The following is a 26,730-nucleotide window of genomic DNA, read 5'->3' on the forward strand; positions in this document are numbered from 1 at the left end:
TCACACAATTAATAAAAGGCAAAATTAGATTTAGACATGTTACCTACTCTAAATTCCCAGTAAAGGTCTCTTTTCATCATTCAACATTCTAGAGCTTTGGGAATATAATAACAATAAATAACATTCTAATTTATCACAATTAATATGATGAGTATTTTGTATTAGAAAAAATGTGTTACTTTCAAATATTGTTATAAATATATATAGGATATCTTTTTGTTTGAAACAAACACATTGCTAATAAGGTAAAAATACACTGGTAATAATCTGATGTTGCAATATCCTTACATAGTGACTGGATTTTCATCTGTTTAGCAATAAAAATAACAATGACAATGATAACCATATTACTACTAATAATATAATGGCCTGGCAGAGAGAAGTTGCAGTAATTAGTGAGCAGATTACTTAGAGACTCTGTTTCCGTGTTTGATAGTTTCATTACTCATTAGGTGTCTGTTTTTTGTATAACAGCTTTATTGAGATATAAATAACATACCATAAAATTCTCTGTTCTTTCATTATTTTATTATTTAGAAAAAAATTATTGTATAAATTTAAGGTGTACAATATGAAGTTTTTATATATAATAGTAAAATGGTTAGTATAGACAAGCAAATTAACATATCCATACATCTCAATTTTAAATTATACAATTCTGTGTTTCTTTAGTATATTTGCAGAACTGTTCAACATACACCACTATCTAATTCTAAGAAATTTTCCTCATGTGAAAAATAAACCCAAAACCCATCAGCACTCATTCCCTATTCTCCCTTCTCTTAACCCCTGATAAATGCAAATGTACTTGCTGTCTCTATAAATTTGCCTATTCTGAACATTTCATATAAATTGAATCATACAATATATGATCTTTTGTGATGAGCTTCTTTTACTAAACATATATTTTCCAAGGTAGATCTATATTGTAAAATAGATCAGTATTTCACCATATGTTAAGGCTAAGTATTATTCCATCATATGGATATAATACTTTGCTTTATGGATTCATCAGTTCATTTATATTTGGATTATTTCCACATTTGGCTACTAATAATGCTGCTAGGTACATTTGAATACAAATTTTTGTGTGAACATAAGTTTTTATATATTGGGTATACACTGAAGAGTGGAACTGGTAGGTCATTTGGTAATTCTATGTTTAATAGATTAAGAAAGCATGTTGCTGTTTTCTAAAGTGACTATACCATTATACAATCGTATCAATGAAGTAGGAGGGATTTCTCCACATACCTGCCAACAGTTGTACTTGCCTATCTTTTTGTATTATTATTATTTTAACTATCCTATGGTTATGAAGTATTTCACTGTGGTTCTGACTTGCATACCCCTAATGGCTAAAGGTGCTGAGACTCCTGTCATGCATTTATTGGCAATTTTTATATCTTATTTAAAGAAAAATAGGTTTTATGTATTTTGAATATGCGTCTTTTATCAAACACATGATTTACAAATATGTTCTTCCAGTCTGGGGGCTGTATTTTCACTTCCTTGAAAGTTCTTTTTCTTTTTTTTCAAGCACAATTCTCCCAGCTTTATTGAGTTGTAATTGAAAAAATAAAAATTGTATAATTTAAGTATACAATGTAATGTTTTGAGATATGCATACAATGTAATGTTTTCATATATGTATTGTGAAATTGTTACCACAATCAAGGTAATTAACATATACATCACCCCATATACTTTTTTGTAGTTATTGAGAACACTTAAAATCTACTGTTAGCAAATTTCAACTATACAATACAGTATTGTTAAATCTTGTCACATTGCTGCACATTACATCTCTAGAACTGATTTATCCTGCGTAGCTAAAGCTTTATACTGTTTATTCAAATGGCTCATCATTTCCTACGTATCCCAGCCCCTGAAAACCACCATTCTACTCTCTGCTTTTATGACATCATGATTTTTAGATTTTCCATATGAGTGAGATCATGCAGTATTTATCTTTCTGTGTCTGGCTTATTTCACTTAGCATGAATGGACAAGGAACACATTCTCATTCATTCATGTTGTTGTAAATGACAGGATTTTCTTCTTTATGGCTGAATGATATTCTGTGTGTGTGTGTGTGTGTGTGCCTGTGTCTGTGTGTATGTGTGTGTGTGTTTGTCTATTCTGTATCTCACAGTTTCTTTATGTGTTCATCCATGGGCAGATATTTACATTGTTTCTATGCTTTGGTTATTGCTAATAGTGCTGCAATTAATACGGAAATGCAGATATCTCTTTGATATACTGATTTCCTTTCCTTTGAATATATACCCAGAAGTGAGATTGCTGGATTATATGATAGTTCTATTCTAACTTTTGGAGGAATCTCCATACTGCTTTTCATAATGGCAGTAACAACTTATATTCCCACCAACAGTTGACAAGTGTTCCTTTTTCTCTACAACCTCTTCAACACTTGTCATCTTTTGTCATTTTGACAGCAGTTATCTTAACATGTGTTGAGTGATAGCTCATTGTGATTATGATTATATTTTCCTGGTGATTAGTGATGTTGAGCACCTTTTCATGTAACAATTGGCCTTTCATATGTCTTATTTGGAGAAATGATTGAGCCTTTTGCCCATTTTTTAATCAGGTTATTTGTTTTCTGCTATTGAATTACTTGAGTTTCATATATTTTAGATATTCGCCCCTTATGGGATTGATAGCTTGCAAATATTTTCTTCTTCGCATTCCTTAGGTTATTATTTTACTTTGTTGATTGTTTTCTTTGCTGTACACAAACTTTTTGCCTTGATGAAATCCTAGTCTATTTCTGTTCTTATTGTCTGTACTTTAGGGGTCATGTCCCAAAATCATTGCCTAGCAAAATGTCAAGCAGCATTCCTCTGTATTTTATTCTAGTGGTTTTATAGTTTCAGGTATTATGTTTATGTATTAAATCCACTTTGAGTTGATTTTTACATATAGTGTGAGATAATGGTCCAGTTTCTTTCTTCTACATATGGATATCCAGTTCTCTCAACATTATTTATTGAAGAGATTATTCATTCGTTCCTCCATTGTATGCTTTTGAGAATTCTGTCAAAGATCAATTAACTATAAATGTGGAGAATTACCTCTGCACTCTCCATTCTGTTCCATTCTTTTACACATCTGTTTCCACTGTACTATACAGTTTTGAGTATTTTATTTTTATAATACATTTTGAAATCAGGAATTGTGATGCCTCCAGCTTTCTTTTTACTCAAGATTGTTTTGGGTATTCTGTACCTGTTATGATTCCATATGAATTTCAGAAATTTTTTTTGTTTCTGCAAAAAATAAGAGATTTTAATAAAGAATGAGTTGAATTTTATCACTTTGTGTACTATAGATATTTTAAGAATATTATTTTTTCCAATCCATTAACATGGGATATCTTCATTTATTTATGTTGTCTTCAATTTCTTTCATCAATGTTTTACAGTTTTAAGTACACAGATCTTTCACTTTGTTGGTTAAATTTATTATTAAGTATTTTGTTCTTTCTTATGATATTTTAAATGGTGTTGCTGTCTTAATTTCATTTTGGATATCTAATTGTTAATGTATAAAAATTGTATAACCTTAAGGTGTACAACAAAGTAATTTGATATATGTATAATATTGATTTTTAATGTTGGTTTTATATCCTGTTACTTTATTGAATTTATTTATTAGTTCTAATAGTTTCGGGTGGCATCTTTAGGGTTTTCTTTATATAATGTCATGTGATCTGCAAACAGAGAGAATTTTTTCTTCTTCCTCAGTTGGTTGTCTTTATTTCTTTTTCTTGTTTAATTGCTCTGGATAGGACATACAGCACTATGTTGAATAGAAGTGGTAAGAGTAGAAACCTTTGTCTTGTTGCTGATCTTAGAGGAAAAGCATTGAGCTTTTCACTGTTTAATATAATGTTTTCTGTGGGTGTTTCATATATGGCCTTTGTTATGTTGAGGTACATTCTTTCTTTATCCAATATATTGATAGTATTTATCAAGAGAAGGTGTTGAATTTCATTAATTTCTTTTTTTGCATCTATTGAGATTATATGTTTTTATTCTTCATGCTGTTCATGTGTTGTATGACATTATTTTTGATATGTTGAATCATCCTTACATCCCACAGTTAAATCCCACTTGACCATGGAGTGTAATCCTTTTCATGTGTTGTATCCTATTATTTTGGAAAGGACTTTTATATCTATGTTCATCAGGGATATTGGCACGTGGTTGTCCTTTCTCATAGAATACTTGTATGGTTTGATATTCAGGGTAATGTGGGCCTTGTAATATGAGTTTGAAAGCATACTATCCTCTTCAATTTTTTTGGAGGAGCTTGAAAAGTATCGGCATTTATTATTTTTAAATGTTTGTAGAATTCACAAGTAAAACCATCTGGTTGCAGGCTTTTCTTTGCTGAAAGGCTTTGGATTATTGATTCAATCTCTAACATGGTTTGCTTTGTTTCCCCACCCAAATCTCATATTCAGTTGCAAACCCCAAGGTTGGAAGAGGGGTTTGATGGAAGATGATTGGATCATGGGGGTGGATTTCTCCCTCGCTGTTCTTGTGATAGTAAGTTCTCATGGGATCTGATTGTTTAAAAGTGTGTAGCACTTCTCTCTTTGCTTTCTCTCTCCTGCTCTGCCAAGTGAAGATTGTGCATGCTTCCTTTTCACCTTCTGCCATGATTCTAAGTTTCCTGACGCCTCCCTAGCCATGCCTCCTGTACAGCCTGTGGAACCATGAGTCAATTAAATTTATTTTCTCCATAAATTATGTGGTCTCAAGTATGTCTTTATCATAGTATGAGAACAAATACAATTTTGTTGATATTTTCTATTTTTTTCTAGCCTGTACTTTATTTCTGCTCTAGTATTTTTACTATTTCCTTCCTTCTGCTAACTTTGAGCTTAGTTCTTCTTTTTCTAGTTCTTTGAGGTATATAGTTAGGTGGTTTATTTGAGGCCTTTTTTTCTTAACATGGGCGTTTATTGATATAAAATTCCTTTTAGTATTTTTTTTCATTGTATTCATGTCCTAAATGTTGGTATGTATTGTTACCATTTTCCTTTCTCTCAAGGTATTTCCCCTTAGATTCAACTCATTAAGTATTTAGGAGTATGTTTAATTTCCACACATTTTACATTTTGCAATTTTCTTCCTGTTACTGATTTCTGGTTTAATACCATTGTGGTCAGAAATAATTCTATGATTTAATCCTTCTTAAATTTGCTAAGACTTGTTTTATGACTAAACATATAATCTATCCTGAAAGATGTTATAGGCATACTTGAGAAAAATGTGCATTCTGCTGCTGTTGGATAAAATGTCTGTTGAGCCCATTCGGTCTATAATGTTGTTATGTCTGTTGTTCCCTTATTTAATTTTCTAATGAGGTGATATATTCAATGTTGACAGCATAGTATCTATCTTCTACTGCTGTATTTCTATTTTTTCTTTCAGTTTTGTCAATGTTTGCTTTATATATTTGGGTGCTCTACTTTAGATGTATATATTTTTTCACTTGCTATATCCTCTTAATGAAATGAACTTTTCTCATTATATAATGGCATTATTGGGTTGTTTTTTTTTTGACAGTTTCTCACTTGATGTTTGTTTTGTCTAATATAATTATATTCACCCTTACTCTCTTTTGGTTACCATTTGCATGGCATATTTTTTGTATTCCTTCACTTCCTGTCTATGTCTGTTCTTAAAACTAAAGCAAGTCTCTTGTAGGAAACACATTGTTTGATCTTGTGTTTTAATCCATTCACCCACTCTATGTATTTTTATTAGACAGTTTAATCCATTTATATTTTCAGTAATTATATAGGTAATGACTAGATTTTGAAAATTACCATTTTGTTGCTCTGAACATTTTGCAGTTTGTTTCTGTCTTCCTTTCTTGTAGTATTCCTTTGCAGTTTTATAATTTTTTTTTTTTTTTTTTTTTTTTTGCTGTGGTATAATTTGATTTCTTTATGTGTGTATCTACTAGAGGTTTTTTTTTTTTTAATTTCTTATGTGTATCTACTAGAGATACTACTTTTTATATTGTATAACTTTCAACATATTATTTTGGTTCTAATCATTTTAAACACTTTTGTCTTTTACCTTTAGAACAGAATTAAAAGTAGTTTACACACCATGACTGCTGCATTAGAGAATTATGACATTAACTATATATTTACCTTTGCCAGTGAGTTTTATACTTTCTTATGTTCCTCTTACCAAACAGTATGGTTTGTTTCATCTTGAAGAACTCTCTTTACCATTTTTTAAGGCATGTCTAGTGTTAATAAATTCCCTCTAAATTTTTGTTAGACATTTTATAGATTGTCATTTTGTTCATCTGAGAAAGTGTTTATCTCTTCTTTATTTCTTAAGGACAGTTTTTGTGGGTGTAGTACCTTGGTTGGCAGTCTTTTCCTTTCAGAATTTTGAATATATTATCTCACTCTCCTAGACTGGAAGCTTTCTGCTGAGAAATCACCTAATAGCTTAATGGGGTTTCCTTGCTTATAACAAGTGGCTTTTGTCTTGCTATTGTCAAAATTCTTTCTTTGTCCTTTACTTTTGATAATATTTTTATCATGTGTCTTGGTATATTCTTTTTGAAGTTATTCTTTTTAGAAATCTTTTAACTTCGTGAACTTGGAAGTTCATATCCCTCTCAAGATTTGGCACATTTTCAGTTATTATATCTTTGAATAAGCTTTCTGTTCCTTTCATTATCTTCAGACACTTAAACAATGTATACACTGTTTCATTTAATTGTGTCTCATATATCTCACTGACTTACTTAACTCTTTTGTGTTCTTTTTTTATATCCTCCGACTGGATGATTTCAAATGACCTGTCTTTACATTCACAGATGCTTTCTTCTGCTTGAATCTGCTCATGAAAGACTATTTCAATTTTTATTTCATTTATTGTCTTCAGTCCTATATTTATTTTTTTAATAATTTCTATCTCTTTGTTGAACTTTACATTTTGCTCATATGTTGTTTTTCTTATTTTTGTTCATATTTCTGTCTTTCTGTAGCATCTTGAGCTTCCTTAAAACAATTATTTTGAATTTTTGTTAGATATTTCATAGATCTCTAATATCTTCAGGTTGGTTAGTAGAAAACTACTATGTTCTGTCGTAGTATCATGTTTCCTTGAGTTTTTGTGTTCAATGTAGTCTTTGATTACAGTCTTTTCATTTGATGAAGATGTAACTTCCTGTAGTATTTATCATCTCTGGAGAGAAATACCTTCACCTATCAGCCTGGATATGGATTCATGGGATCTCCCAGACCTTTTCTATGGATGTACCTGTTCCACTCCTCCTATTCCTTATTGAGGAGAAGTTTTAATATTGTATGTCTTCTCTCAGTTCTACAAAGCCATGTTCATGGGTGCTGACAGCCCCCTGTTTATTTTCTCCCTAGGGCAGTTTGCTCTGAAGTGCTTAGGTTCTGTGCTTTCTCCTAGTCCAGCAGTCTGTCAAGGTGACTATATGTGCTACAGCACAGTTTTCAGAGGTTTGCATGTGCCATCTGTGGGGGCACACATGGAGCACCTGCTAAGGAGGGGATGAATGCTGGGGGCATGTGTGGGTTAGTTGAAGAAATCCACAAGGGATGCATATCACAAGCTTCATAAGTGAATCTCTTGTTGGAGTTCAGTAGGTGGTTTGTAGAATCTGTGGCTCTTTTTTTTTAAGTTCTGTTCTCTGGTTTCTGTGAGCCCATGCTTCTTTTTTCTACTCTTAGATATCTGCAGAATACTTAGTTCCACTGTTCCTGTGTTATCTGTGAGGTTTGGAAGGGGCATGCTTCTTAGGCAGCATTTCACATGATTAAGAAAGGTGGGAATTCATTATGCTTTCAGTTTTCTCCATTAGAGAAATCATGGATTAAGAGGGTCTCTCTTGGCACTGAGCTTTACTGCCTTGGAAAAAGGTGATGCTGATAAAGTAAAACTGTTCTTCTTATTTTTTTCAGCGTGTCTATTTTTGGATTATTTATCCCATTGGGCTGCTGGCACTTTTCCAGTGGGCTCCCCGGTTCTCATAACAGTGCTTTTGCCCATAGGAGATTGTGAAAATTTTTGTTTCTTTGGGTGGAATAAGGGCTGAAAACTTCTATTTTATCATCTTGTTGGCATCTCCTCGAAGAACAAATTCTTAATTTTGTTGAAGTCCAATTTATATTGTTACAGTTGTTTATTGTGCTTTAGGTGTTGTGTGTAAGAAACCATCACTAACCATCATTGGATTTACTCATTTGTTTTTTTCTAAACATTTTGTAGTATTAGCTATTACATTTAGGTCTATAATCCAGTTTAAGTTATTTTTCTATATGCTGTGAGGTAGGTGTCCAACTTCATTCTTTTGCCTGTGGATATATTGTTGTCCTAGCACCACGTGTTGAAAATACTTTTTTTTTTTTTTTCTTTGAGACAAAGTCTTGCTCTGTCACCCAGGTTGGAGTGCATTGCCGTGATCTTGGCTCACTGAAACCTGCACCTCTTGGGTTCAAGCAATTCTCCTGCCTCAGCCTCCCGAGCAGCTGGAACCACAGGCATACTCCACCACGCCCACCTATTTTTATTTATTTATTTATTTATTTATTTATTTTTTTGTATTTTTAATGGAAATAGGGTTTCATCATTTTGGCCAGGCTGGTCTTGAATTCCTGACCTCAGGTGATCTGCCCACCTTGGCCTCCTAACATGCTGGGATTACAACCATGAGCCACCACGCCCAGCCCCAAAAGACTTTCCTTTTACCATTGAAATGTATTGGCACAATTGTTGAAAATCAATTGGTCATAAATATTAGGGTTTAGTTTTGGATTCTCAATTCTATTTCATTTATCAATATCTCTGATGTTATGCCAGTACCACACTCCCATGATAATTTTAGCTTCATAATAAATTTTGAAATTGAAAAGTGTAGGTTATCCAACTTTGTTTTTCATTTTCAAGATTGTTTTGGATATTTTGTGTACTTTGTATTTTCATGTGAAATTTAGGATCAACTTGTCAATTTCTTCAGAGAACTTAGCTGGGATTTTGATAGGAATTGTGATGAATCTGTAGATCAATCTGGATATTATCATCTTAACAGTAAACCTATTGACCTATGAACCTACATAAATATAGTTTTACAACTATTGGTTTCTGCAATTGTATTTGATATCAGAGTAAGAGTTATGAATAAAAATAAATGTATAAGTTTTTCATATTTTCCTATGTAGTTATACAGGTGCTCTTTATATCTTCCATGGATTCAATTGGTGATTTATTGTCCTTTCCTTTCAGTCTGAAGGACTTCCTTTAAAATTTCTTGTAAGGCAGGTTTCCTAGCAATGAATTCTCTCAGTTTTTATCTGGGAACATCTCAATTTCTCTTTCACTTTTGAAAGACAGTTTGGTTGGACAAGAAATATTGTGAGCTTTTTTCTTTTGTTTCAGCACTGAATATATCATCCCACTTTCTTCTGGCCTCCCTGCTTTTGATAAGAAGTCAGCCATGTTTTTGAGGAGCCTTTTGTGTGATGAGTTGCTCTTCTCTTGCTTTCACATTTTTTTCTTTGTCTTTCAACAGTTCAACTACTATGTGTTGAAATGTGCATCTCTTTAAATTATACTACATGGACTTTAAGTTTCTTAGGCAGATCGATGTTTTTCATAACATTTAAGAAAATTCTGGCCATCATATCTTCAAATAGTCTTTCTGCCACTTTCTCTTCACTCCTTCTTAAATCTCATGTGCATGTTGGTACACTTCACAGTGTTTTTACAGGTTTCTGAGTCTCTGTTGATTTTTATTCATTCTTTTATTTTTCTCTTTATCAGATTGGATAATCTCTATGAATCTATCTTAAATTTAACTGATTATTCCTTTGCTTGCTCAAATATACTGTTGAGTCCATGAAGGCACTTTCATTTCAGTTACTATACTTTTCAACTCCAGAATTTCTCTTTGGTACTTAAAAGTATTTCCTATCTCTTTGCTGATTTCTTTATTCAGGGAAAAAAAAAAAAAAAAAAAAAAAAAAAAAAAACCAGCACTTTCCTTCAGTTCTTTAGACATGGCTCCATCACTTCTTAAATATATAAAATAGGTTATTTTGACTATTTTTCCCCTACTTAGGAGTCACACTTTCTTTTTTCACGTCTTTTACATTTTGTTGGCAAATGGACATTTTCATATAATGTGGAAACTGTAAAAATCAGATTCTTCTCTTTGACATGGCTCGTTGCTGCAGTTTGTTGAATTTGCTGTCATCTTTTTTTAATGACGAATTCTGAAAAATCTTTATTCTTGTCATGTGTAGTTCACTGAAGTCCCTGGTGTGTTACAATAGTGATCAACTTATAATTAAACAAAGATTGTTTTGAATGTATTGGCCAATAAGTCTCCCAGCTTTTGCCAATTGGTTTTGTGTATGTATTGGGGGCATGTCCTCAATGATCTGACAGTTTGCAGTCAGCCTTAGCTTTTCCTTCCTACCTATGCAGCAACTCAAGGTCAGCCACAGGTGAGGAAACAGGGCCTTGTCAGGTCTTTCTTGGGCATACACACAGTCTTGAATATGTGCATAGCCCTGCACAAGCTGTGGCTTTCTAAGTCCCAGAGAATTTATAAGAAGCTTTTTTAAAGGCCTCTGTAGACATATCATCTCCCAGATTTTCCATTTAAGATTTTGGTCAGACTCATTTTCCCCAACTTGTATCACTGCCTCAAACAACTGAAATATTAAACAAATGATTGTTTCTGACAAATGTCCTGTAGACAGGATAGGGCTTTTTGCACTGAGTAAAGCCCTGAGTGCAAATAAAAACAAGTCTTGTAAATGACCCTGTTCCAGGGAGCTGGTAGACAATTCAAATATTGATAAAACTCTGGAAATGAGGCTTTTGGGGGTAGTTCCACATAGACAAGGCCTCCTTAGTGGCTACAAAGGTGATCTTTTACACAGATGTCTTTGTTGCAAGGCCACTGGATAGCCAGGCAACTGCACATGAGGGAGAGAAAGTGGACAAGTTAAAATACCACAATGCTGTTAGAACTGAGAGTCAACCATTTACCCCTAATAAACACTCATTGGTTATTGAAAGCCTTTGGTGGATTTCTAGAATTAAAAAAAAGTTGATTGGGACAATTTTTGCCCATATCCTTGTTGCTTTTATGGAAGAGTAGATTTTCAGATGCCCTTACTCTATTATTCCAGAATTGCTGCTTTTTATTACATGTCTCTTAAATAATTTTTATCTTCTCTATTATAAGGCAGGTCCATGTTAAAAAATACATATCTTATTATATTTATACATATAAAAAAATCACAATTTAGGAAAATACTTCAATTTGGAAACGATGTTATTTTTAGTTGTTCACTTCTATGAACTATGGTGTGATCAGCACCTATTTACAGAAAACTTTGAACAACTGCATTGTTTAGTTAAAATAATTTATAAAAGAATTATTCAGTAAAAATATATGAACATTTTTAAGGTGATTTTTAGGGAGGTATGTCAATATTATATAATTTTGCTCTCCACAAATAGTGTAAAAAAGAGTTTCATTGAAATAAAATAATTGGTTTCTAATAATGAACTGCTGGAAATCACACAAGTTAGTGAGAAAAAAATGTTTTTCTACCCTAGAAATTCTTTATCAACAAAAGCAAGAGGAGAAGGAGAAAATAAAAAGAATATTTGACAACTCCTAACTTCTTGAAGCCCTATTAAATTTACTTTTTTTTTTTTTTACTTGAACCTGTCAATAGATCATACAACAATATGTTAGTTTGCTAGGGCTGCCACAACAAAATACCACAGACTGGGTGGCTTAAATGCCATATGAGAAACTGAGAAATTTATTTTAACACAATTATGGAGGCTGGGATTCTAAAATCAAGGTGTCAGCAGGTTTGGTTTCTCTTGAGGCCTCTGTCCTCTCCACTGCATGCAGATGGCTGCCTCCTCACTGTGCCCTCATATGGCCTTTTCTTGGTACACGTTCTCCCTCTTCTTACAAGAACACCAGTCATATTGGATAAGGGTGTACTTTCATTTAAATGACTTAATTTAACCTTAAATACTTCCTTAAAGGTCCTATCTCTAAGTATGCACATTCTAAGCTACTGCGGGTTATGACTTCATATATGAATTTGGGGGACACAAATCAGTCCATGACAAAAACTAAAAATGCATATATGTATTTAATAATATATGTTTATACATATCTCCATATTTGCATCTCTGTCATCTATAGATCTATCTGTCATCAATTTTCATAATTCATAGACACTGCTATTAAGGAACCTAGTTTGGGATTCTGTTAGATCACATCCTCAGAGATTCAAGATGCCATCCAATAGATGTACTGATCAAATTTGCTTCAGAATTTTAAATTCAAGCTTAGTTTCCTCAAATGCCTTTAAATAGACTAATCTAGGGAACTATATAATAAGAGCTGTTCAGTACAACTATAAATATCCAATAACAAATTTTGTTAAAATACTATTTTAACTTAAAAAGAAACCTGAACAATTAGCAATGTATTGAAATCCAATATGATTTATTTTATTAAAGAATAATGGTATTCTGATTTAAAACATGATTTTTTTTCTTTGCTAAACTAGAACAATATATAATTACCTAAATCCATGTTATAATTTGTTCCTTTCATGCTACTCTGGCTGCATTATCATTAATGCTCATAAATTGCCTAGAGTGACTAGTAGAATTTTTCATTATCCAAAAGTGAATAAATGAATATTTAAATAGCCCTGTATGAAAAACATGCACACTCTAGCTACAGTGTAGGAAAAAAAAAAAAAAAATCCTGTTATGCCTGTGATTCTAGCTAGAAGGTGAAAGGTAAAAACCCAAGTCATAGCTTGTCTTTTGCCATTAATAAATACTCTGTCATCCCCAATCAGTACCCTACTAAATATTTCTTGCTTAAACATTACATATTTCAAATGGTTTTTACCAAGTTCTAAACTTTTACAAATGTAATATGGTTATATTCAGTTAAAAATATTACCTATGTGGGCCACTGAAGTATATTCTGAGAAGCAAGTTTATAGGGCATATAAGTATTCAGAATTTCAAATACTCTTTTATTTTACTGTCAAATTGAATTCAGATTAAAATATTCCTTTTTAAAAATTAAGCTAATACAGTCAAAATAATATTCTTTCATTGCTATATTTAAATAGTATATTAAATACAGAAGTAATAAAATATTGTTTATGGTTTTGAATGTGATATTGCAAAAAGCCATCATTTCCATTTTATAACAAAGAAGAAATCAACAATCTTGCCATTTTCCATTTCTCATACCCATCTACATCTTACTATGTTTATCTTTACTAAGATAAGTTTTTTTTTTACATTGACATCATAATGTTTGAGGGGATGTGAATGGTACAGAATGCTCTGTGAGTTGGCAAGATCTGAATCTTATTCTGGGATCCACTATTAACATGTGTTATCATAGACAAGTTACTGACCCTCTAAATCCCAGTTCTTCTCAAAGGGGGATAAATATTTTCTCAAAATATTTTCTCAACGAGAATTAAATGGGAATTCTCATTAACGTAGAAAAAGTGCTCAATGGGGGACTTTAAACAATGCTTTTTGTTTTTGTTTTCCTGAAATGTGATTGTCTAAGCATTCTGAGTATCACTGTTTTCTTATTTTCTGTTGGTGCCATCAGGCTAAATGTGAAAAAGATCAATTCAAATTAATTAATTTCAAGAATCTATTGTCAACTTTCAGATCAGACAAATGAAGTGTTTAAAACAATTCTACATTACATTGACATTGAAGACTATTAAGAATATTACATTCTAGTATTTAGTAATTGCAACATTTTTCTACCATGCAGAATAGTAATTAAAAGTATATATGTTTGATTTTTATATTTATGAATATAAACATATTTACTTAAAATTAAAATAATATCATTAGAAACATTATATTTGTAAGCCAAATTTGTAAAAGCTATCATTGATCTCTAAACCATTCTTAAGGTGTCAGTACTTTATGAATGAAACTTTATATTAACATTCAAATATTCATATGAAACAGATTTTTTTTTTTTTGCTTTCAACACATTATTCCATTTTCTCTAAGTTTCAAGTATATATGTTATTCATACATCTAATATAGGTATAGACATGTACCTATGAGACCAGATTCATTAGGTTAAAAGCTAAAAGATGGATCAGGTGATCTAATGGTTGACCATTTTTGGTCCTTGAATTGAACCACAGTTATTATCTCATATATATTTAAGGATTTTATCTATGAATAGGAGAAAGAGGCAAGCTAGAAGGTCTATACTGGAAAGAAACATTTGACACATGCTGGATAGGCAAAAGAAGGGGATCTGGGTGAAACTATTGGGAAAGGGAACTCTAAATAAGGAATGAATGGTGACACGTAAGGAATTTGAACCTGGGAGGTCTGGGAATATAACACAACGGATAGGATAAAGTAGCATCTAAGAGCAGGTCCTAATGGGAAATCTCAGAGTTTGTCAACATTAGGGCAATTCTAGTGCTATAGAGGCTGGGAATGAAAGCACAGCTGTAAATGCAAGATATAATCTGAGAGACAGGTTGCATAGTCATTATGAGCATGAACTCTGAGCCAAACTGCCTGTGTTACTTCACCTTTATATCCTTTATTTATCTCACATATTAAATGGGGATAAAAATAGTACCTCCCTTATAATGTTTGTGAAACACCTGTAGCAGTGTCTTAACATATATTAAGGTGCTAAATAAGTATTTCATAACTTCATAGAAACTTCTAGACCCAATCTAGTCTTGTAGCTAAGAATAAGAACAGAATTCCAGCAAATGCAGCAAGGAGTCGAGAATTAGGATTCCATGTACAGTGGTTCCATAAACAGAATAAGAGCTCCGAGGTGAAGGCAAGTGTAGCTTTCACACTGAAGATGAAAGCCCATTGGTCAGCAGTGAGGCATTTAGTTCACAGAGAAGTGACACTGGAAGAAGACACAACTAAATCTATCTGAGCTGGGGATAGGCTGAGAGGTGTGCAGATCAGATAAATGTGCTTCTCATTTCTGTCTAATTTGGCTTAGGAATTGAGGTTCAGTTGAGGTTTCAGGTAGGAAGCCTGAACCTTATGGTGTAGACTGTGTAGAATAAATAGGAGCAATGAGTAAAGACTGACAAGATACCAGAACATAGGTGAGGAGTCAAATATTTCTACTGTGGGGAAAGGAGTGGTGCAAAGATTACAAACAAGGCATTTCATGTTTCTGTGTAGTTTCTCTAGTGAGTATAAAGTTCTTAATGGCTGAATCCATTTCAGAATAATGTCTAATTTTTCATCTCTGTATTCTTGAACTATGCGTCATGATGTTTTGCATATAAAAGCATTACATAAAATCTTTTTTTTTTTTTAAAAAGAATGAATGATTAATGAAAGCAATGTGAACAGACTATCCCTGTGAAAGATGATTTCGGATATCTTTCCATTCTAACTCATGACATTAAATGACCAATTATTACAAAGGAAAGCTATTTCCTTATCTTTGAAAAATGGAATTTAAGCGATTCTTGTTGAACTGTCATGCTGGAGCACAATTAAGAGACAGGCATAGACAAATCTAATGTTAAAGCAAAAGGCATAATTAAAATTCTGGATTTGGGTATTAGATTGAAGCAGACACAGCAATGTGGAAATGAGCTCCAGAATACAAAGCATCTGTATTAAATGACAGACTCCAAGTCAAGCGTTGAGAGGTCACAGGCAAGAAGACAAGTGCTGGATTAAAGGTCAAGGTTGACTGAGACAGGCAAACAAGGCAAACAAGGCAAACTGCCCTCAGAGAAAACAAACAAACAAACAAAAAAAAACAAAAAAAAACAAAAAACAAACAAACAAAAAAACCCCAAGGCAGAACTTCCACAGGATGCAGAGATCTCTTTCTTTATCTGATCATATATTATGAAGTCCCAGGTAATGGTGTCAAATTTATCTTTGACACATTATTCAATTCTACGATGCCTAGTTTTCTCATAAATAAAGTAAGAGTACTTTATTTATTTATTTATTTATTTATTTATTTATTTATTTTTGAGACGAAGTCTCGCTCTGTCGCCCAGGCTGGAGTGCAGTGGCGCGATCTCGGCTCACTGCAAGCTCCGCCTTCCGGGTTCCTGCCATTCTCCTGCTTCAGCCTCCCGAGTAGCTGGGACTACAGGCGCCCGCCACCTCGCCCGGCTAATTTTTTTGTATTTTTTTAGTAGAGACAGGGTTTCACCGTGTTAGCCAGGATGGTCTCGATCTCCTGACCTCGTGATCCGTCCGTCTCGGCCTCCCAAAGTGCTGGGATTACAGGCTTGAGCCACCGCGCCCGGCCAAGGGTACTTTATTTTTAAGTTATTTTTAAGATTAAATGGTATAAGACCTATAAATCCCTTAAAGTAGTGCATAGCATATAGTAAGTTTTAAATAAAAGAAAAATAAAACTCAGGTGCTACTTACTAATAGTTTGAACTTTGGAAAATGTATCTTCCCTGAGTCTCAGTTTGTTTATATAAGAATTTACTTGGCAGCTATTTTAGGCATTAGATAAAATGGATTCTAACATCTGACCAAGTGCCTGGCATAGAGTCAGTGGCCAAGAAATAAGAAATAGAATAATCACAATGATTAACCCCTGTACGTTGATACAGAATTATGAAATATCCTTTATGTGTGATGTTCACCTCTGGGAAGGGGGTGCTTATATTGGCTGAGAAGCACTACATAGGAATTAACATGTTAAGAAACACATGATTAATAAAATATGTGACTGTGATAATTAGAATTATTGATAATTAAATAGTAAGTTTCCTCTTCCCATTGTGGTCCCCATCCATGTCCTGCTCCATGGATACTGGACTTTGCTATGAAACTTGCTTTGGCCAAGAGGATATTGCCAACGTGATGCAATGATTGTGTAGTTTCACACGGCTCTTGTCCTTGGTTATCTAGCACACTAAGAATACACCCAGGACGGCTTCTAGTCAAAGAAGAAAGAGGAAACATGGAGCCAGCTAGAATGCAAGCCTGGAATGAAACCAATTAAATCTCATTTGAATCCAGCATAACCAGAGGCAAACCACAGTCCAATGAGGAAAGAAATAAGTGTTTGTTGCCATTGGGTTTTGGAACAGTTTGTTATGTAGCATTACTGTGGCAAGAAGATGAGTAAATAATCTAATATACTGAAAAAGAGTTCAAGAAAGGGCAGACATGGTGCAGTGTATCTCTTAGAATCTCTCTGAGAGCTCACTGTGCATCTGATTGGGGACATCAGGGTTGGCCATTTGAGTCTGAGGTATGTATTGGTTAATGTCAAGATTAGCACCCAGGATAGCTAGAAGCAAAGACCTAACATAGGAAATATTACGGGGGAATAAGTAGTATAACAATAGCAGACAAAGAACTTTCAAATGTCAGAGATAAATCCAAACAAAAGATTTACAATCAGAGAGTCCATTCAAAAACAACTTTAGTGAGCTGTTTGAGGACACACATTATAGAAATATAACATAGATACTGGAAACAGGCAAAGAGAATACGGGATGTTCCTCCAGTGGAGCACTGTGCTACAGCAGCATGCACTGACTTCCTGTTAATGAGGCTGTTTTATAATTCTGTAGGAGCAGATGTTCCCTTATAGAAAATTTACAGCAGAGATGCAAATTATTTACATCTGTTCAACAGACCACTCCTGTCATCTTTATTCTAATATTCTCTGTTGCTTATAAATATCTAATTCCTCAAATGCAATTTGAAATGATTTTAATGTGCTACTGATAACCTAATTAACTGCTTTGTTTAATAAAATCTTTGACCAAGATTCATTTTAAGTTTGTATGAGACTGCTGTTTTTAACTTTTTGAAAATTATACTCTAATAATCTAAACACAAGTGGAGACAGAAGGATGGAATCTGTTTGAATCTGCTCAGGCTACTAGAGCAAAATACCATAGTCTGGGTGGTTTAAACAACAAGTATTTATTTCTCACAATTCTGGAGGGTGGGAAATCCAAGATCAGTGCCTGCTGGGGATTTGCTTCATAAATGGCTGTCTTTTCACTGGGTTCTCATGTGGCAGTCTGGACCCTTTTAAGGACATGAATCCTGTTCATGAGAATTCCACCCTCACGAGCCTATCTGATCCTAATTATCTCCCAAGGGAAGGACACGAGCATACAAGACCTGTCTCTAAGGTTAGCAAGTGCGCTGCAGCCATCACACTGACCTGCATGCAGCCTCCTCGACCCAAAACACACAGCCTGCTCCAGAATGTCAGTGCAGAAAAAAATGTTTTACCATAAACTCAAGCAAAGGCATGTTGGCTGACAGCCCTAGAGAGGAAACTTTACCCAAGAGTTATGCAGAGAGACCACAAGGGATACAGCCAACAGCTACAACAGTTTGAAACGTGAGAGATATTACCTTACTGTTTTATTAGCCCCTTGCAGAATTTAAAAAGAAGACAGGAAAACCAGCAGACAACTAATTACTTATTATAAACTTTATCACAGTTGGTATAGGAGAAACTCAGTTATTTCACTACCTAGTTACATTACCCTTGACCATTTGGGTTGTATAAGATCATAGTTTTCTGAAAAAAAAGAAGGATTATTTCTAATTCAGAGAAAATTCAGAGGTCTTAAACATTAAATAAAACTTGATGCATCTCATAAATACATTTTCAAAATATCTCCAGGAGGATTCCACGCATGCCTAATAGAATGCTCTTAACTATGTGCTGGAGTTTGGAAAGTCCCCTAGCTAACCCAGAAGCTCTCTCAAGTAACCCTTTCAAACTGTAACACGTTATTCGCTATTTTTCCCAGTTTATTAAATATGCCTTTTCAAGCTTGCTGCAGGTGTAAGTTTGAATTAGGATGCTATTTTTAAGAGCCAAGACAGAGTCCCTATTCCTTTACATCATTTTATGTCAATATGTGGTAATCTGTTAGGCTGAGTATTGTCTAAATATTTAACAAGACATAAACAAGCGTTCTCCATCAGGGGAAATTTCAGTTTAAAAACCCAAATCTTACCTTTTGTTAGTTATATATATACACACACACATATATACACACACACACGCACACCAATATATAATTATATTACTTATATATAATATATATAATATATAATTATAAGTAATATGTATTATATAATATATATAATATGTAAGTAATATATAATTATAAGTAGTATATATTATATATATTATTTATATATCAAGAAATTGCTGTTCGTAGGTCGTGCACGGTGGCTCAAGCCTGTAATCCCAGCACTTTGGGAGGCCGAGACGGGCGGATCACGAGGTCAGGAGATCGAGACCATCCTGGCTAACACAGTGAAACCCTGTCTCTACTAAAAAAATACAAAAACTAGCTGGGCGAGGTGGCGGGTGCCTGTAGTCCCAGCTACTTGGGAGGCTGAGGCAGGAGAATGGCATAAACCCGGAAGGCGGAGCTTGCAGTGAGCTGAGATCCGGCCACTGCACTCCAGCCTGGGTGACAGAGCGAGACTCCGTCTCAACAACAAAAAAAATAAAATAAAATAAAATAAAAAGAAAAGAAAAGAAAAGAAATTGTTGTTCGTTTGTAGAGTCACCTCAATTAGAAATATCAGACTGGGGCTAGGTGTGGTGGCTCACGCCTGTAATCCCAGCATTTTGGGAGGCCAAGGTGGGCGGATCACAACGTCAAGAGTTGAAGATCAGCGAACTCCATCTCTACTAAAAACACAAATATTAGCTGGGCATGGTGGCAGGGGCCTGTAATCTCAGGTACTTGGGAGGCTGAGGCAGGGAATTGCTTGAACCCGGGAGGCAGAGGTTGCAATGAGCCCAGATGGCGCCACTGAACTCCAGCCTGGGCGACAGAGCTAGACTCTGTCTCAACAAAAAAAAAAAAAAAAAAAAAAAAGAAAAAAAAAAAAAGAAAGAAATATCAGGCTGGGTCTGGTGATTCATGCCTGTAATCCCAGCACTTTGGTAGGCCAAAGAAGGAAGATTGCTGAGGTCAGGAGTTCAAGACCAGCCTGGGCAACATAGTGAGATCCTGTCTCTACAAAAAAAAAAAAAAAAAAAAAGACTGGTGTGGTGGCACAAACCTGTAGTCCCAGCTACTCTGCTACTCAGGGGGCTGATGCAGGAGGATTGCTTGAGCCGAGGAGTTCGAAGCTGCAGTGAACTCCAGCCTGGGTGACAGAGTTAAAACACTGTCTTTTAAAGAAAAAAAAAAAAAAGAAAAGAAAAGAAAAGAAGAGGAAGAAAAGAAAAGAAGAGGAAGAAAAGAAAAGAAATATCAGATGGAGTTCTGCATCCATACTTCCTGGGAAATCCTTGTATAAATCAGTAACATAGCACTTCTTAAAGTGTCTGTTAATTGCTTATTTACATATTTCTCTTCATAAGAAACCTAACTTTGAAAATTAATACACATTCTTTTCTCTATGTCTCATATATAGCATCTTTCCAGGAAACAGAAGTTTCTCAACTTTTATTAAATGGATTAATGGATAGGTAAATGAATTTAAAAAATGAATGATTTTAGATGCCTGTCTGAATAGTGTCCCTCCATCACTAGGGACATGTTCAAGAGATTTTCTTACCTACTCATGCCACCCACATAGTATTTCATATATAGCATTTAATTTTATTCTTAGGAAAATCCTATGCCTTAGCTATCCTGCCCTATTTTTTCTATACGAAGAAATGGAAGATTTGCAAGTTAAGTAACTTGTCCCAGATAATAGTTAGTATGTCTTTCTTAAACCAAAATCTGACCTAAAACCACTGTATAATAATGCTTCTGTAAGTTTTTATTTTATTGAAATTATATAAAAATCATTTTTATCTTTTGACAAAGTTCTAAGGCACTTGGCAATATCAATAAACATGTTTTTATTTATGGAAACTAATTTTACTCACTTTAAATATTTACTAAACAGTTATGATGTGTCCGGCACTGTTCTAGGTCCTACACCAATCTAGTGAAGAAGCAAGAGATTCTTGTTCTCAGGCCCAGACAGACACAGAATAAACAAATGCATTGACAGATAGATAGATAGATAGATAGATAGATAGATAGATAGATAAAATATATATGTATACACATAATATATATTATATATTGACACATATATCATATCTATATATATATAATACACAAGAAAAACATTAGATGTTAGTAAATCTTGTGTAGAACATTATATTTGCATGATGTGAGAGACAGTATCTATTTTAGATTGGCTTCGTTAGATTGAATGGTAAGGAATAGTCTTTTGGAGCAGGACATATTTAAGTTATGATCTGAATTACAAATAAGTAGAATGGTGGTAAGAAGGAGAAGTCTTTCAGAGGGAGGAAAGAGCTAGTACAAATACCCCAAGACAGGACTTACTTTGTTTCAGTAATAGAAATGAGGCATGTGCATGAGGGCAAGAAGAATAAGATCACCTTTTCAAGTTGGAAGGAAATCAGGAGTCAGATTATAGAAATCATAAATCAGAGTAAGGGTTTTAGATTTTAAGTGTGATGAAACGCTTGGAGTGGAATGTCCTGAGGCAGGATCCTCTGGCCACAGTTTTGTCGGTTTACCCCAATATACTTCTTAAATATTATTATCTATCTGTAGCACAACATGAAAAGGTTGGGAAGCAGTGTGAGGGAGTGTTTACTATAGGGACTTTGATTTAATGTGACTTGAAGTTGTAGGATATTTATACTCACTGGTCCAATTTCCTTCAGTTGATTTGCCTTATTTTTGTGAGCTAACGCTTGCCTGCTGCAGCCTCTTAGGACTAATTTTCCAGCTCTAACACAAGGATTAAAACCAACACAAGTTTAGCACTTCTGAAAAGTGACATGGGCCTTGTGCATTACAAGCATCTGACATCCTTCATTCATAGGGTATTTACTGAGTGTCTTCTTGGAACCAGCTGGGTCTTCTAAGTGCAGGGGTGTAGCAACGAAAAAATATAAAATAAAATTCCTGCCTTCCTTGAGCTTATATTAAAATGGGGAAACAGAATAAACACATAGAACACGAATACATTCAATGTTAACAAGTGCTAAGGAGAAATATTAACCAAGGAAGGGAAATAAATAATGTGAGATAAATATTTACAGTCTTATTTAGGCCATGAAAGACTTGAGGAGGTGAAACACTAAGCATAAAACTATCTGGTGGAAGATAGTTCCAGGCAGAAAGATCAGAGCGCTAAAGCTAGGGCATATGGGTATACAGAAGAATCAAAGAAGAATACCCACTTGGCAATAGCTAAGTGGGTATGTAGGAAGAGAGAAGTTAGAAAAGTTGTTTTAACGAAAATCAACCATTTTATCACTTGATGATCATTATTTTTTTAGTAAATGTACTGCGTACCCTCAACACATAAAAACTAATTTCAAAGCCATCATAGTTTCCCTAGTTGAAACTTACTTCAATAGAATTTATAGAGAAATATTCACAAAGATTGATACTTCCTATGCATCATTTGTTTTTCATTCAGCACATGTTTTATTCAATCCTACACTAAGTGGAAACTGAAAGCACTATTTAATGTGTTAGTTTGTGTGTGAACTACCATAGAATAATATTAAACTAACGTTATCTATTTTATCAGCTACTTGGAATGAGAACTACGTTAAGAATTCCTTCAAATTCTTGTGATTCACTAATATAATCACCTTTCATGAAATAAATGCCTAGTGAAATATTAAGTAAACTGTAATTTAAATATAAATAAAAACTGAATTGAATTATAAAATTGGCTAATTGGCAAAATTCAATACAAATAAAAATGTTAACTACTAAAATGTTCGTGTTCTAATGAAATATGTTTTGGAGAGAAGGAATACATATAGAAATTGTATTGTGGAATCCTTTTACTTTGAGGCAGGCAAAATATATTTTCCACTTTATTCTGCAAATATAGCATACAAATTTTGTTTCATGTAGTCACATATGAAGGAACTGATAACAAATAAAATACTATAGGATGTATTTGTTTTCCAATGGGGCCTATAAATTATTTCTTTAAAGAGAAATGCTATAAAAATCATTAGTTTCTTAAATGAAAGTATTTATCAGTAAACATCAACAAACATTTTCCAAATTGGGAAGCATTCAATCCAATTGCAGAAGCTGTGTGCTACTTTTATATAAGAGAGGCAACACGGAGTGTAATAGAAGAAAAATTTGTGAACCTCTTTTGTTAGGACAACTCTATTGAGCTTTGTAATTTTCTCTTATTGCTAAAAAGACTATTGGAAAAGTTATGTGGATTTATAATGTGACAAGTGATTTTTAAAAATAGTTTGTTGCTTCTTATTTGGATGTTTACAGATACAAATTACTCACCAAAACCTATACTATGGATTAAATTATTCAGTCAATTATCAATAAATGTGAGTCAACACAAAATTCTCTATACACATCTGCACATTTACTTGTAAAAAGTATATACACATAAGTGTAAATATACACATATATCCAAAGGATAAACAAGTAAAGAATATTTATATTTAACTATATTAAACATATATAGATATAGGAATGTATAGATATATTTATATATTGGAATGAATGCCGGTGAAATAAAGTTTGATCCTCTTCATATTTATTTAGCTTTCAATTATTTAAAAATAATTGTCTATCTAAAATATTTCCAGGATAAATAATTTATATAATTGCCTTGACAATAGTAAATGTTCAATAAATATTTACTGAATTAACACTGCTAGTAAGAAAAGTTTTATTGTACAAAAGAACATTTTTATTTTGCCAAATTTATGCTTGTTAAAATAAAAAAAAAAATCAATAAAATACTACTTTAAATGAGAATTGCTTTCCTAAAATTAAAGTTGAATTTTTTTTTCCTTGATGTTCTAAGATGATCATCTTCATTTCTATTATAATTGTCTAATTTATATCAGGACTTTGCCACTAATATACCAATCACTTTTTGTTTTGTTTTGTAACTATAACAATAAAAGTTAACTAGATGACAAAATTGCACATGAACATAACACATGGATGTCAAAACACATATTTCACTGAAGTTGCATCTGAAAATCCCTTATAAAGAAAAATAATATAAATATGCTCCAAAATATTAAAGGTAAAGATAAAAGAAGGACAATATTAAAGCAGAAATTATTTAGATAATTTTTCTATGGGCTTTAAATTTAGAACTTGGGGCAAAAATTTATAACTCAGGATCATTATTAGATTTCTGTGTGAGTCTCAAAGGTGTTTCTAGAATACAGGAAATAGATCTTCTGGAACCTAGCGGGAGTGGGCAGAAGCACCTGGAAAAAGAGTTTATGATTTAAATTTATTTTCCTAGATATCTTGGTCAAACCTTGTCACAGGAAAGTGAGGGACTGAAAACAGAACTATACAGAGCTAACTTTGGCAAATATGATAGGCTATCACCTTGAGTTATAGAGAATCAGTCTCAGGCCAGTTGTAGGAAATCAAGTGTCTAAGACCATGACATTATGATGCTTCCTCAGGCAAAAAAGGATTTCTATGAGATAGTAAACAAGTCCTGTTTTTATTTACTTGAAAAGTGCTACAAAACATTTTTATGTTACCAATCAAGATTTCAACATTGTTAACAATGACCATCTAGAGCAGGGTTTCTCCTTGGCAATATTAACATGGCAGGGAGGATAATTCTTGGCTGAGGGGAGCTGTCTTGTGCATTGTGGGATATTAAGTAGCATACCTCGCCTCTTCCCATTGCTTTTTAGTAGGATCTCTGAAGTGTAGCATCCAAAACTGCCTCTAGGTATTGCTCAATGTTCCCTGGGGGGCAAAAATGCCTCCGGTTGAGTATTGCTGCTCTAAAGATGGTAACAAAAAGAATTAACATGTGTTACCTAAATATTATTTTTTACCTCTCCTCTCATATAGTTTGACTGGATATTTTCTTTTTATATATTTGCTTTGCTGCCTTCTAATACATATTTTCCTAATAAATCAACAGAAAAAGTATTTGTCTCTGTTGATGTATGCATGTATTGCCTCCATTAAAGGTGACTTTACTGGTGAATTTTTCTCACAATGTGATTTAAGTTTCAGTTTTTCTTAATATTCCACCTCAAATTGACTGTTTGTTAGTATTTTATCCCTATTCATGATAATAAAAGTGAGAAAAGCAAGGGGGGTGTGTGTGTAAAATTAACATTCAGAATATCCCTAGAGAATTAGCCTACTATGTGTGTTAACCCAAAATATGAGTGTTCATGTGTGATAATTACCTAATCACCTCAGTATCCTCTCCTTTCTACTTGCAATTTTCTACTTGCAATTATGAAAGCCAGACTTAAAGAATTTAGACGCGAACCTGGGAGGCGGAGCTTGCAGTGAGCCGAGATCGCGCCACTGCACTCCAGCCTGGGCGACAGAGTGAAGACTCCGCCTCAAAAAAAAAAAAAAAAAAAAAAGAATTTAGAAATATTCAGAATAAATCACAATTACCTATGCTCACTGAAAGTCTTTAAATGTGTCTTTAGGAAGCTGGACATCAAATTCTATTTCTCTTTGCAGTATGGGCCAAGCATTAACAAAATGTAGTTTTTGATAACATCTCTTCACTAATATTTACAAATGTACTTCGTACATTTTTTATCATGTTAGACTTCTGACAAAACCTTGAGAACCTTCTACAGAATACACTGCAAATAACAGAATGTATGGAAATGTACATAGAAGAATATCTCCACTTGCAGTATTCTTTCCGCCTCATGAGACATTTATGAAAGGAAGAAAAGTAACCGAAAAAATTTTCCTTACTTTTTGACACATTCTCTATTGAAAAGGGGAGTGATGCCCTTCACAACATTTTCCTTCCTTTTTATACCCCAATATTTCTCTTCTCAATGGAATGCCTTGGTAAACTATTCAGTTACCGAGTAATTTTTAAAGTAAATTTTATTACCTCTTCTTGGACAAGAGTACTAGAGCAAAAGCTTTGTGTTAAGGGCATGCTGTCATTTTCTTCTATACCTTGCTAAATAAGTAAACAAGTCCAGAGCCTTGAGAGATGAGCCTTGGTTCATTAACCTTTGGACATGAAGTGGTGAGCCACAGGATTCATGATGTTAACGCTCCTGAGAAATCACACAGACGGATTTATTAGTGAGATAAATTTTATTTATTCTCCTAATCTCTACCAATGCTAAGTGAAATTTCTAGGGTAATACTCCCTTTAACGTTGCTTATAAAAGTGCATATACCAGACACCTACTGCCCAATGAATGATTTTTCAGCGAAAATCAATGATAAAAGATATCACACTAGTTTGTGATTAGCTATGCTAAAGATATTTGTGAAACTTAGAAATGTAACATATGGGCCCCTAAAAGTATAGGGCAAAAAAGAGCGTGGGAATCGCATGTTAGCTCTGCTCCAATTACATGTAGAATAAACAAATAGAGACTCCACAGTACAATCATATTGTTTTCAAGAATACCCTGGAGTCAGCAAAAGTGGTTATCTCTATACCCAAGATAACCAGGCTGAAACCTTGCTGTTTTTAATGACCATATATCCTTGTTAAAAAGGCTATAACTGTATGCCTCTTAGCTCTACAGTTATACAAAAGCCCGTACAGAAAATAGAGATGACTTCCTTTCTCTCAT

At 33.6% G+C, this 26,730-nt stretch overlaps 1 protein-coding gene across 20 annotated transcripts in view; it reads right to left on the reverse strand.

Annotated features, from left to right (window-relative positions):
• LOC105479621 (coiled-coil serine rich protein 1) overlaps nt 1-26,730 on the reverse strand; it is a 1,449,255-nt gene that overhangs the window by 603,746 nt on the left and 818,779 nt on the right. Inside the window, exon 11 of one of the 20 annotated variants that reach the window (XM_011737677.3) lies at nt 931-26,199. The exons of the other annotated variants lie outside the window; for them this stretch is intronic. Coding sequence (XP_011735979.2) covers nt 26,191-26,199 — 9 coding nt within the window. The 3' untranslated portion in view covers nt 931-26,190. Of the gene's footprint in view, nt 1-930; nt 26,200-26,730 lie in introns of those variants that run through there. 20 annotated transcript variants of the gene reach the window in all.

This window comes from Macaca nemestrina, chromosome 3, assembly GCF_043159975.1.
Source record: "Macaca nemestrina isolate mMacNem1 chromosome 3, mMacNem.hap1, whole genome shotgun sequence".
NCBI lineage: Eukaryota > Metazoa > Chordata > Mammalia > Primates > Cercopithecidae > Macaca > Macaca nemestrina.